At 34.6% G+C, this 13,401-nt stretch overlaps 1 protein-coding gene across 1 annotated transcript in view; it reads right to left on the minus strand.

Moving 5' to 3' along the window:
* Window positions 1-931: 931 nt before the first annotated feature.
* The window catches only part of LOC110447323, a 40,646-nt gene continuing 28,176 nt past the window's right edge, over window positions 932-13,401 (minus strand). The window contains exons 18-25 of the mRNA XM_021492931.1: window positions 13,177-13,336; window positions 11,003-11,128; window positions 10,214-10,377; window positions 9,665-9,770; window positions 7,201-7,335; window positions 6,598-6,731; window positions 5,440-5,616; window positions 932-4,776 (exon numbers count right to left, since the gene is read on the minus strand). Coding sequence (XP_021348606.1) covers window positions 4,671-4,776; window positions 5,440-5,616; window positions 6,598-6,731; window positions 7,201-7,335; window positions 9,665-9,770; window positions 10,214-10,377; window positions 11,003-11,128; window positions 13,177-13,336 — 1,108 coding nt within the window. The 3' untranslated portion in view covers window positions 932-4,670. The remainder of the gene's footprint in view (window positions 4,777-5,439; window positions 5,617-6,597; window positions 6,732-7,200; window positions 7,336-9,664; window positions 9,771-10,213; window positions 10,378-11,002; window positions 11,129-13,176; window positions 13,337-13,401) is intronic.

The following is a 13,401-nucleotide window of genomic DNA, read 5'->3' on the forward strand; positions in this document are numbered from 1 at the left end:
GGGGGGGGTACATCGACATCGAATAACACAAGCCCTATAGATATACATGTCCTCCTGTAGTCAGGTGATCACAGAACGTTGGTAATTTCTCCACAATAACAATACAAAATTCTTACTCTGTATTATCATGGGAAACAGATCAGTTGTTCTTGAAACGACGTTAAACCTTCATATTTACATTACGTATCTAGGTAAACTTGAGATATATACAAAGCAATGTGTATTTTCCGTATATTTGTTTGCATACGTATTTCACAAACCTCGCGTATATCAATCTATTCTACCACAGTGGTTAACGCAAATAGATATATCTTGGTGTCAATAAATTTTAGACATTTTTTTTGTGCATGAAATCCAAAATAAAAACTGAAGTCTGTTGCTGATATCCAAACCACTTTCGATGATCTGTGAATGTTGTTTTGTTGACTGAAAACTACAATAGCCGAGGGCTGCCAGGCTAAAATAATAACTAGAAATACAAAACAAAACAAAAAAACAAACAAAAATAAACATTTGTCACTGCACCAATATTTTCATCTCGTCCGTTTTAACTCAACAATGGTCATTATTATCAAAAGAACTTGAAAGAATGATTTAAGTGTTCCGAAAACTATACAGTATACAGGGAAGGAAGTGGAATTGGATACATGTGAGGATATTCCTATCGTGAACTTTCTCTTGATTCATAGTAACGTCCCTGATCCCTGATGTTGTGCCCTTAATTCACAAGATGTTTCGAAAAAGTAAATATTTTTTAGGCACCCAAATAAGAAATGATAGCTCTTCACCTGGTTTATATCGTGGTATGAGGCTGATTGTAAGCTAACTCATTCTCCAGGAAAATAAAGTCCTTTCCGTTCAATATTATCAAAGATTGAAGCACATTGTGCAAGATATCTATGGAATATAAAGTAAGAATGAACCAGAGAAATACAATTATTCTGTAATGAAAATTTATTCCAATGACTGAAGCAGTTGCATGCTAAGTGTGGTGTAATCATGTTTTTCCCTTTCTTCATAAATGCTTTTCAGTCCGTTTCTACATGCAACGACAACGATGGATGATGACGTGGGATATACAGATGGTATTTTGTTCTTATTTTACTAACACCACTCTCAAAACACCAATATCAAACAAAACATTTAAGTTTATTGTACACAAATAAAGCGAATAAATAATGAAGCGAAGACATTACTTCAATATAAATATAAAGAAAAAAGAAGTTACTGAAAATAATAGAGGGAGAACAATTCATGTTTCGTATCGACCGACTTTAAAACTAGCAGTGTTAACCCATAACTCTGGTATTTCACAATAATTACCAAACAGGTCAATTCCTTTCAAATTCTAAGCGCCTTCTAGGTAAGATATGCTTATCAAGAATGCTTTTTCATACGACTGCTGTTTTGCTTCAGCTCTTTACATTTTATTACTCGGTACATGGTTAATGAAATAGAGTAAACTCATTATGATCCTTTAAAGTTTGTGTAACACTACAGGTATACAATAATAGTACATCTATATGCGGCACATAATATTGAATGTAGTCCTTTTGTTTGTAAAATGTTTAGATTTTAATGTGAGCGCTAAAATCGGAATGCGTAATTTTTGATGAAAATTGTTGTATAAATGAATTTAACGTAAACCAAATTGGCAACGACTGGAAGCACGCATGCGTGTGCGTAGGCAAAAAATTAAGACCAGTTATTTTGCGTATGTCGTGTCGTCTTCATACTATTGAAGTGTGATGACATGTAGTTTTTGACATCATGAAGTTGTCCGTTTCAAATAAACAAGAAAAGCCCTGTAACAAATGCTAAATTTGAAGTCAGTCTTTTCATCGTATATCTGAAACGAATCGAGAACCGAAAACAGCGAGTTTTCTGCAATCTTCAACACAGACAAATTCTGGGAATTAAAATGAAAAAGGGAATGAGTCTACAAAATACAAAGGTCGAAATACAAGTAAACGAGAGCAATGTTTTTGTTTAATACAGTGAACGATCTAGGAAATTAATTGTTATTTGGATGCCAACATGGCAGCATTAATGAGATGATTATTCTATAGTGACATGTTCGTGTAACACCTAATGAGTAATACGAGTGAGGTGAATTGCATTCATACTACGAACAGTACTGTTATATCATTCTGAGGATTACACAAGTCTTACACTCCTACAAAATTACATCTTTATTGAAACAAAACTATCATGTTTTCCAAAACACTTACAATGCAAGTATTTACGTTAGTGCGCTTATTGGAATTTTGTCGTTTCCTATGGGCAAGTAAAAACAGTTCAATAATATTATCTTCCTTTATTGAAATATTTTAATATCATTAAAATTATTATCTAAACAAATTCAACATTTAATTAAAATGTGTGAGTATATCACTTATGTTTGTTGAAGTTAGTGAGAAGAACAGCCATCTTCTGGGGAGGGGATCCGGCATTACAAGTTTAACGCCATGATAGTAAAGATGTCAAAAATCTACATTGGCATTCTTTTTTTTTTAGGTTCTGCGTTTGTTTTGATTATCATCAAAATGTGGTGTTAATTACGCATGTCAAAACATAAAACTGTTATTGTCGATTTTATATGACGTGCTAAACAACAGGTCAGAACCATTGTGGTAGTTTTTTTCACATCATCGATAAACTGTCAACCGCAACGCAGCTGGTTACAATGTAGACCAAGGAAGGGCATTTGTGTCTGCCTGGGGGATCTGTAGGACTAGGCAATTCATTGATAGGCCAAGGAAATGTGAACTATTTTTTTATTCTTCAAGTTTGCAGGCGCTTCACATCTATTTCTCTTTAATTTATTGGCATTTATTCATATTGCCTATTACTATATTCTGATTATAGTCCAACAAGCATTGAAAACAACCCGCCTAACTATATCTTATTTCATAGGTATCTCATAGGTAAGACACCAATGGAAAACCCAAGGCATATGAATATGTATCTGTTTTAAAGTAGGATATAAATATGTGTTTTTTGAGGGTTTATTTTCAAGACCTGATTTCAATGCGTGATCCTAAAAGCGTTTAAAAAACAACAGACAACTGCAGCTGACAGTGTGTGATATATGTTCAGGACAAATGACTCGCAGTGATCAAGTGGCCATTTATTGTAAAAAGTGGGATCCAAGACCTGATATCAGTATTCCTTTCCTAGAATGGCTACCAGTCCCTCAGATTTTTTTGAAGGATTTTCCAACTGCATTTTGCTACTGGCTTATATCCCCTAGTTTGAAATTATTAGAGTCAATTTTAAGCTGAGTGATTCAATATTGTAGAGATCGGGGCCGATCAATACCATTCCAGAAGGTACTTAGACACAAAATTTGGTAATTGTTACTGACTATGCATGAGATACATCCCGAAAAACCTGATCAATTAACTGACTGACGGACCAGTAATACCGGGGACCTATTATGTCTACTGGTATCATCCATCGGGGCACTATTATATAAATTTACATTCGATTTAAAACTTTATCAAAGGAGGAGCTCAAAGTCTTGAATTCCAGGATGCCATGGTTTCAGCGCCATAGCAGGCCAGAGCTGATATTGTTCATAACTTTTGTATAGAAGGTACAGACCTTTTAACGATAACGAAAGAGATTTTCTACCATTGTATTTCTTACGTCACAGTGTGACATTTAATTTGGTAAATGACGTCACAGTCGCCGAACCATTGGTTAATTAAACGATATTGTAAATGAAAGTGTTCCATGGCTTGTAATTAAAACAGTTAAATCCGAGCTCGAAATTTTAGAAGTATTTAACATAAGCAAATGTGTAAAAAAAAAAAATTAAGATTGGATTATAGCCCCACAGTAACATAATGTTCCCAAATAAACCGCAATTTGTTGTTTACTGTGTTCAGTGATAGGACATCTAGATATGAATTATGTTAAGAGAAATGCTCAGAATGATCAAACAGTATCGCATTTGCATGATTTCCTATATCATAGAGATGATAATACTAGAAACGTTTATTTTATTTTCGAAATATGATTTCGTTTAAAACTTAAACAGTTGAGGCAACAATATGAGTTATGAAAGCCAACAGCATTAGAGGAAGCTTGTGCTTTCTCAAGATTAACAATCCAAGAGCATCTCCATACTAATATATTTACATTATTTTAGATTAATTACGAAAGATATTGTACAGGGACTTTGAAATTGAAGGCTTATGTAACTTTGAAATAGAGCAGGCGTCCACTCTCAAGATTAAAGAGAATGTAACGTTACGTCATAATTATGATGACGTCAGAAATTGAGAATGACATTCCTAGCACTATGTCTGAAATTGATACTGTATAGGGATTGTAAATACATGACAAATAACTAGCACTATGTTTATATAAAGTTAGCATATAGGATTTTAATGGCGATTAATTCATGTTCGCAATTTAGCCCTACCCGTTTTAAACTATATTAAAGTTACGCATTCGTTTTTTGAAAGGCACATGTGCGTCAAGATTACAAATTATGGCATTAATATTAAAAAGGGCCAATTTGATTTTAAGTGTCAAATTCTGAAAGACTCACAGTATCAATTTCATTCTGTCTGCACTTTGATTATTAGCGTTAATATACTGTACGTTTGATACAATGAAAATCAAAGCATGTACAAAAATCATTATTATGTAATACTGGATCAGCATACGGGCTTCATGTCCTTTTCCATTTCCGGTAGCTCGGGGATTAGTTTCTCACATCCATGGAGCCTATGTGGATTAGCACTTGACGCGAGATCGATGAATCTGTCAAGAAATGAAATTGACCTATCGGTTAATTTTACAAACGTCAGTGTAGCTACGATATCCTGTTATAAACTTATCGATATTGGATAGTCTCTCATGTATTCACAACCATAATTTCATAAATATGATATTTTATCAAGGTAGCAATTAATGGGGAAATTATAAATTTCAAGCTAGATCAAAATGTATGACACACCGATACAATATATATCTACAATATCAATGCTTATATCAAAGATATACAATTGCTTAGTATCTAAATACCAATCTCTTTGTCAAATTATCTACAAATACCGATTTCTTTATTAAAGGACACCACTGAAAGGTATCTAAACAATTCCATCTTTGAGGGTTATAAAAGAGGGAGGTAAGGAAACGCCAATGCAGCTCAAAGACTCGAATGTCCTGATTACGTAAAGACACTGAATGTTTGTGGCAGGATGAAGTAAGGTTTATGGCATGTTTCACACAGCTTAGACTAGACGTATAACATAGTTACATAAGGCATGCTTATCTCTGACAAAGCATATGCTAAATTCCAAGTGGGGTCAGATATCCAAATCCAAAATGAGTAGTTTTATTATCTTCTCAAAAGGTGTTTTTGTCTAGTTTATAAATAATCCGGATATTCTGTCGTAGATTCCGTAGTATAGTCATACTCACACGTCATTGACAATGACACGTGCTACTCCTCCAGTAAATGTGGCCGGGTCCTCGCCTTCCTCTCCTCCGACCGTAATTTGGTATTCTGGAGGGCTGTCCCCGCCTATAGTTAGCCATCCTTTCTGTTTATGTTGCAGGGTCACTGACGTACCATTCAGCGTAACCTTTACTCTATCCCTGCACGAAACATATTGTATTTTAAATATCATTTTTTATTTTGGATAGAAAAGATATGAATATATTTACGTCTATTCGCTCTTAGGGTTCTTTCTTGTTGTATTGTCGCATGTACTGACAAGGAAACCCAGCAACATGCTTGCTTTTAGTCGTATGTGATGATACCATTGTATGTCTTTATGACGTCACAATCATTGTTATTACATGAGATTCATATCAAAATTAGTTTCTGCTTTAATTGCGTCTTTGATACCAGGGGTAACGATCACTTTCGCCCTCTGCACCCCTGGAATATGTCATAGCAAAATAGAAGGATCAGTGTGCGCCACTTTGTAGATGAGACAAGAAATTTAGTTTGATTATTTGGTGTACACCAAAAGAAGAATTTCGCGGTAGCGTAACAGTAAAACGTTCCTCTGTAATCTTCAAAGGTCATGTATTAGCCTAGTGATTGATCAGGTATTTCTACCTGAGACCATTCAAATAGCTAGCCATGTGCCTTCAATTTTGCTATGAAATATTCCAGGGGTTCAGAGAACGTAAGTGAGCGTTACCTCTGCAGCATCGAGGATGCTTTAATTGATGTGCATACAAGCATGACAAACTCCTATAGATGTGAAAAATAGATATTTGAATACTATCAAATGTTATGCTTCTGTAACTAATTACAGATATTTCGTAACAATTATTACTTTGCAGTCGTTGTTCGCACACACATGGTATCAGTGGTTAACGGTGCGTTTAGTGTAAATTCCTCCTTCGACTTACGCTAGCCGAGGGGCTTATTGTTTTCAAAATATTTTAGCTTTATCTTGCTATATTTCTAATATTGTTTTAAATGGACTGTAATTGTTTTGTGTGTTTTTTCTGTGTCTCGATAAAGGAGCGGATTGCTCCGAAAATTTGACGATATCATACTGTCTACGCTGTAAGAATGACCTCCTTGCCCCACGTAAGTATGGAGAGGAATACTACACATACTCTAGGTCCTCCACGACAAGGGTCATCCACGTTTCCTCGTGGTGGGGTGTGGTAAATAGCTTCTCCTCGTTGTCCACCACACTTTCGGTGATGGTCACTCCCGCAGCATCCAAGTCTATGTTGATGTTAAATTTCTAGGAAACAATCGAGTAATGTTAATCATCTATATAAAAGAAATATTTTGCTAGGGATGTGGGGAAATAGCAACCAATTACAACCTAATTTTGACATTAACATTTTACAACAATAAACAATAGTTTGCAAACAAAAACTTCTGCATAGATAAGAAACTGTGTAAAGAAATATAGATCTCGTCAGTATTAACGTAGTTTACCCGACCTCATTTAACTGCAAAGATTCCGGTCATTTTCAAACATGAGCCGGATATGGCTGTGTCTCCTCATCTTTGAACTTCCTCTACACATTAGAACTTTACACGCCAAGTTTAATTGAAATCTCTCCATATTTTAGGGCATTTATCACATCGCCTACTATTAGTTTGAAACAAACTCCTACACGGAAAAATACATGACACAAGCTACCCCTTACGATAGAACTAATCACCAAATCACAGAAACCTGTATTTTAATGAAAACATCTTACGTCTTTCCTTTTATAGTTGAGAACTGTACCAGCAGCACCGCTACTGACTGTGACGTATATCCGGGTTGACTCCAGCAGCTCGTCTAACGTTACTGGCGTACTATTTTCCGTAAATTTAACACAGTGATGCCACACCTGAAATGGAGATGTTACGCATTGTTGTTACAACCCGTTTACTGATTGGCATGTAGCTAATATACAACTATGCTAAATGCCACCACGCATTGTTTGCAATTTAAGTTAAATGACGTGAATCTAAATATAAACTCAATGCCATCATTTATCTCACCAACAAAATAGTTATGACGTTATAATAACCATAAGACTTTGTGAATGCATATCCTACCTTGGGTAATTTCTCAATCATTTCTGGCTGAAGTCATTTTTTCTATAAATATTGATTTATATCAAAGTTTTACTTTATACACAAACAACGTACGTATCAAACGTGTCGCAACGTTTCAAGACCGATTGGTCCCTTTGTCAAGCTATGACAAGCTATCAATAGGTGAAACGTACGGAAGCCCTGGAGGGACATTTTTAGTTACCACTTATATGTTAGCATTTATTTGTTACTACTTATAAGTGGTAACTAAAATTGTCCCTCTAGGGCTTCCGTAGAAACATCCCGGTTCGAGTGTCATCATCCCTGATACTACAGGGGTTTCGCTCACTTTCGCTTTATTCACCCCTGGAATATATCGTAGCTAAATTGAAGACACAAGTCTCGCTATTTGATTTGTCTCATGTAAAAAAACACCTAACCAATTGCTAGGTTCATACATGCCTTTTGAAAATAACAGAGAAGCGATATCCAACTTCAAATCCCGTCAATTGTACCGTTATGCGACAGTGAGATTTTTCTTATATACACCAAAGGAATAAACTAGTCTTCTTGTCTCATTCACAAGGTGCTGCACACTGAGCCTTCAAATTTGCTATGACATATTTCAGGGATATGCAGAAAGCGAAAGTGAGAGTTAATACATTTTTTTTGTCACATCGTTGTACAGGTAAACAATACAAGTCTCTCACTCAGTCAGAGCTTGACAAATGGACCAGTCGGTCATTAAACCTTGCGCCACGTTTAATACGTACACTGTGTATAAAGTATGACTTTGATATTGAATATTTCTAACCCGATGAATCTTATTGAAGATAAATATGTATTCTATTCTTCATATACCTAATCCCATGTCACCGATAACAACGGTCAGTTTCAATTAATTAACGAAACCGACAACGAACAGGGTACTATATGGTTGCAGGTATATTACATTGTCAGCGACAATTGATATTTGGAATGAATGACAAACGCATTAAAATATTATTCTTATGACAAATAATATTATGGCATTGAATATTGCATTCATGTGTTTATCTTTATTTTTTGTAATGTAAATTCCGAAAACACAAATTTTAATTAAAACGGAACAGGTACATTTGTAAAACACTTCACGAGCATCAGATAAATATGTATTGAGGTCAACTTGATTCTCTACAGACTGACATTGCAAAAGACCAATCCCTACAACGTAGTACAGGGAGGATATTTCTATCGTTTTTAATATCAGTGATCGTATCCTAGCAACGCTAGAAGTATTAATAACCCTCCTGTATTTCACTCCGTAACTAAGTAACAAATATCCATGGCACCAGCTACGTCTTAACCAAATACCATAAGTATGCGCAAAAATAGATTGAAATGTATGACCTATGTCAACAAGTACAAAATATGTTATGGATGATTCAATAAGTTACGTACAGACATATGCAAATCTACCTGCTTTAGGTTAGGTATGTCCACCTCCGTTATATATATGTTTGAATAATCCTTTTTAGATCTTTTAATCAATGAATCAGTACACATAATTACCAACATGATATTTCGCACATGGATAAGTTGATCCTCAAGGTTCTATTATTACAAAAACACGACAAGGAGCCGAGAATATCGTCCCTTATAATTCTGTATAAAAATACAATTCAGTCACCTGCCACTTATTCTAATAGCATTGTTATTGGCAGAGAGAACATGCATTCTTTAATGTTTAAGTAATATCAAGTTAATTGAAGTTTCTTAAAAATATAAATGTATTGTTTCATGGGTAAAAAATAAATTGTTATTCTTTTAATCATTACCAAAACAAATACGTTACAATATCGTAATTAATCTGAAAAGTGTGAAAAGGGCGAATATGAGTTACTATAAAAGTAATATAGTCAAGTGCCGAATACATGGGATACTGAACATCTGAGGAGGCCACGGTGGCCATGTTTAAATGACCGATTAGAAAATGAAATGCGTTACGCACAGGCACGCATGACCGCAAGAAGAAAAAGAAGAGGAAGAAGGAAGTGAAAGATGAGGTAAACTACGTCCCCAAATCTGGAGGACTTCATAAAGAAAAACGCAGTATTATACTATATTGATTTGACAAAAACACTCATCAATAAAACTCACACTGTCTGTGCACGAACCATACACCACGTTCCTGCTTTCTTGTAGCATGTACATGGGAATGTCCTTGTCTGATATACGTAGTGTTGAGATACATCCAGTCAGTGACCTTCAAAATACAGGTTAGATAAAAGTACATCCTTAAAGTTATTGAATTGGTCAAAACCACTGTCTATGTCCATGATAAGTGACTCATCTCCCTCTCCCAACATACCCTACCCCACCCTATCTCGATAACTACTAAATTACAGAGTTTTTATTTAACTTATTCTGTTTATGCTCCGGAATTGTCTCTTTTCGCATTATTCCTCTTTTATCATTCAAAATATCCAAAGAAAACACAAATACTATGGATAAGCAGTATTATCCGAAAGCAAGCCCATAGAACAAACGAAATGAAATGTTGTTGAATTCGAATACCTTTTCTAGGAAATATACACCACATGGCCGTAGCAGCGGGTAATAAGGTAAAAATGTGAATTTTTTCCATTTAATGCATTCAATGTGGCTTTCTTTTCACCCCTTTTTTCTGTAATAAAATTAGGTTTGTACCTGAGCTTTGTTTTACCAGAAATGATTTGACTCTTCGAACCTAAGCCAGCAACGTAAATGCCGTCGTCTATTCTGGGAGGGATTTCTTGCGTGGACGTCTCTGGAGAAAACGTGTCTGACACACCATCTAGTGTTGCCTGTATTTCTCTTGTCTGTACGTTCACCTGCCAAAAAGATCATCAGAGTTTTGAACTGAATTTAATCGACAAAACACTTGTTACTGAAAATCAGATTTTGTCGTTGGACCCAAATTTCGTGGTTTCTTCAAAACACACTATTTCGTGGGTACATGATTCTTGCATAAAAGGTATCTATTTATAGGGAGAATAGCTTTATGTCAAACCTGAAATTCCTTCCTGGACCTATGAATAAGTGCATGAAGAGAACCCACGAAATCAACAAAATTTAAAATCCTACGACTATTAGTGATTTAACAGTAATATATCGGATAATATATTATAGAGACACCAAACTATATCTTTTACATGCACGTACTACCTTACTCTAACCTTTAAATCAAATCCAAAAATGTTTTGTCAACAAAATAATGTAACATATCTTGTATAGACGGTACTTTGAATGTGCCAAATTAGGCTTTTTTTCTTTGAATTCGTCTTAATGCTGTACTCTAGCTATCGTTCGGCTTTTTTAATGAATATTCACTCTCTCGAATCAATTAACAGTGATGAAATGTATCAATTGGTAATTATATTCATACAATTGATATTCATTTATCTGCATTTGAATATAGTTATAGCCAAAAATTGACTAAAATGTTGCAACACTTACCTCTACAATGTGGAATAACCCATCTGCGTATGTATTATTGTTGCTTCTAAGAACAGTTGTTCCCCGCTTAGTTCTCGCCTCCATATGTACAGAACCTTCAGAAACGGAAAGAAGCATCTGGAAATGCTGAAACAGAAAAGGAACTCATGATACTTCGAAAGGCCCACCTCTTAGCATATACGTGTCTTGCTTTTAGTTCCATATGAGCATTTTTAAAAGCTTAGAAACTGTATGTTACTTAAGCTTTGATACCTGATAGAGTTGTGATTTAATTGAGATTTAAATGACTCATCGGTCAGGGTTTGAATGACGTTATACAACTTGATATAGCATCTATGTTTGTAAAACATACCATATAGTCAATATACAAGAACAAATTGATAAAACTTTTTTCTAGATATGTTAAGTTTCTTCCTAGATATGAAGATAATTTAATAATTAACTCATTCAAACTAGTTTTTGTGTCTTCGCCATTTGACTTCAGAATTTCTTTTGTCTTTCACAAATATCATAGTCAGATATTTTCGTGGGACATAATACCGTTTCGTTGGTACATGATAACGAGTACCCACTCAAACGAAAAAATTGCTTTGTCAAATATGTAATTACTATGAATTCGTGGATGAAGATTACCGACGAAATCAATGAAACTAAAAAAATACACGAAACTTAGAGTAAACTGTATCAAGAAAAGAAGTAAGAAATGGCTGTGAAGATACTGGTAAATGCCGTGTGATAAGTTACATCGATATAATGACTGTTAAACACTTTCATTTTTTAGGACCCAACTTTTATTGTATATTGCATGAGGACCAAAAAATTGAATGGTGTTTTTAATTCGCACTTTAACTCTATTGACACCTTTCAATATTTAAAACCCTATTCATAAGCTTACAGTGTAGTAGAATGAATACGTAACGCCAAACTTGATGTATCTTGCACCTAATGTATTTAATGTGTGTGTGTGCTATGTTTTATATTTCTTAGCCGTGTTGTAAATATTGTGTACTTTCTGTCGACCATACGTGAGCTTAGCTCTTGACTCAATGTGTTCTCGAATTTAGATAAAGTCAATTATTTTTATCATCATCTTTCTCTCTTTATTATCCTGTTTATCGCAGTTTCATTGAAGGACTTGAAAATACGAAATAATAACTGAATATATAAAGTTTTCGTAGTACTTATTAAAACAAATAGTGAATCAAATATATTCATATTTCCTTTATTGTTCCCAACTGGTGTACCAATAACCCCTGTTCAGAAGTACGTTTGACATCTATAAATTTCACTGATAAATATATATTTTAATATATATACATGTAAATCACAAATAGCGATAGTATATCTATATCATAAACAGCGACAATAATTGTGTTTTTGTCTATTCGTATAGAGCCAAATGCTTTTATCTCGTTGCAAATGCCTGATTAAAACGTATAAATGTTATATATTTAGTAACATGAATTCTACTTGGGAAGTGATATAGCGTATCTCGGATTGATTTTTGTTCTATTTTATAACGGTAAAGATGACTAAAAACTTGTAAGCACGCGTGATCCGATTCTCATTCACATGTACAAAGAAATTATAGATTCTAACACGCATTTTATTTCCACCTCATATTCATGAGTTTTAGCGTGGCTACATATCATACGTAAATTAAGATAAGTTCTTATTGCAAATAGTTTGTGAGAGTTTAATCTTATGTTCGTGTTAACTAAATGTCAACGTTACCATTTTGACTTTTTGACTATTTTCGTCAATGTTACGTCACAATATTATGACGTTATGCATAGTATCGTTATTCTGACGTCACAATTGGTCTTTTTAAAGAAGGGAATATCCATTGCGAAACTGCCTGAGTTTTTTAATGCTTCATAAATAAGACGACCTCGACGGTAAGCCGGTCTCGAAATTACACCATGGATTCCATTTTAACAAAAATAAACATATTACCGTCCACATCTTGTCGTAAATAGATGTGACAGTAAATGATATGTTTTCGTATTCGCCCTCCCAAAATGTGACAATGAAATATGATGTCACGCATTTGATTTTATTAGAATGTCAAATTACAAAAGTTTCGGAACATGTTTGCTAAAATAAGGTTTTTGTCAGAAAGAAAATGACCAATTCAATATCTTTCAAGAGAGGTGTAGTAAGCGTAAGCGCACCTGTAGTTGGTCGTTCAATAGCAGCAGGATACCTTCCTTCTGTCGGGTAGAAAATCTCAGATACAGACTTTCCACTCGATAGTACGGGAGCAACATGGACATAGGGAACATGACATATCCGTTCCCATCAAACACCATTGAAGGTACACTAGATGAAGCACTGTTAAAATAAACATATACATAAGGCAGCAGCTGAGTATATGGTTGAAATGGATATAAAAAAAA

Source organism: Mizuhopecten yessoensis, unplaced genomic scaffold (assembly GCF_002113885.1).
Source record: "Mizuhopecten yessoensis strain PY_sf001 unplaced genomic scaffold, ASM211388v2 scaffold3311, whole genome shotgun sequence".
NCBI classification, from domain to species: domain Eukaryota; kingdom Metazoa; phylum Mollusca; class Bivalvia; order Pectinida; family Pectinidae; genus Mizuhopecten; species Mizuhopecten yessoensis.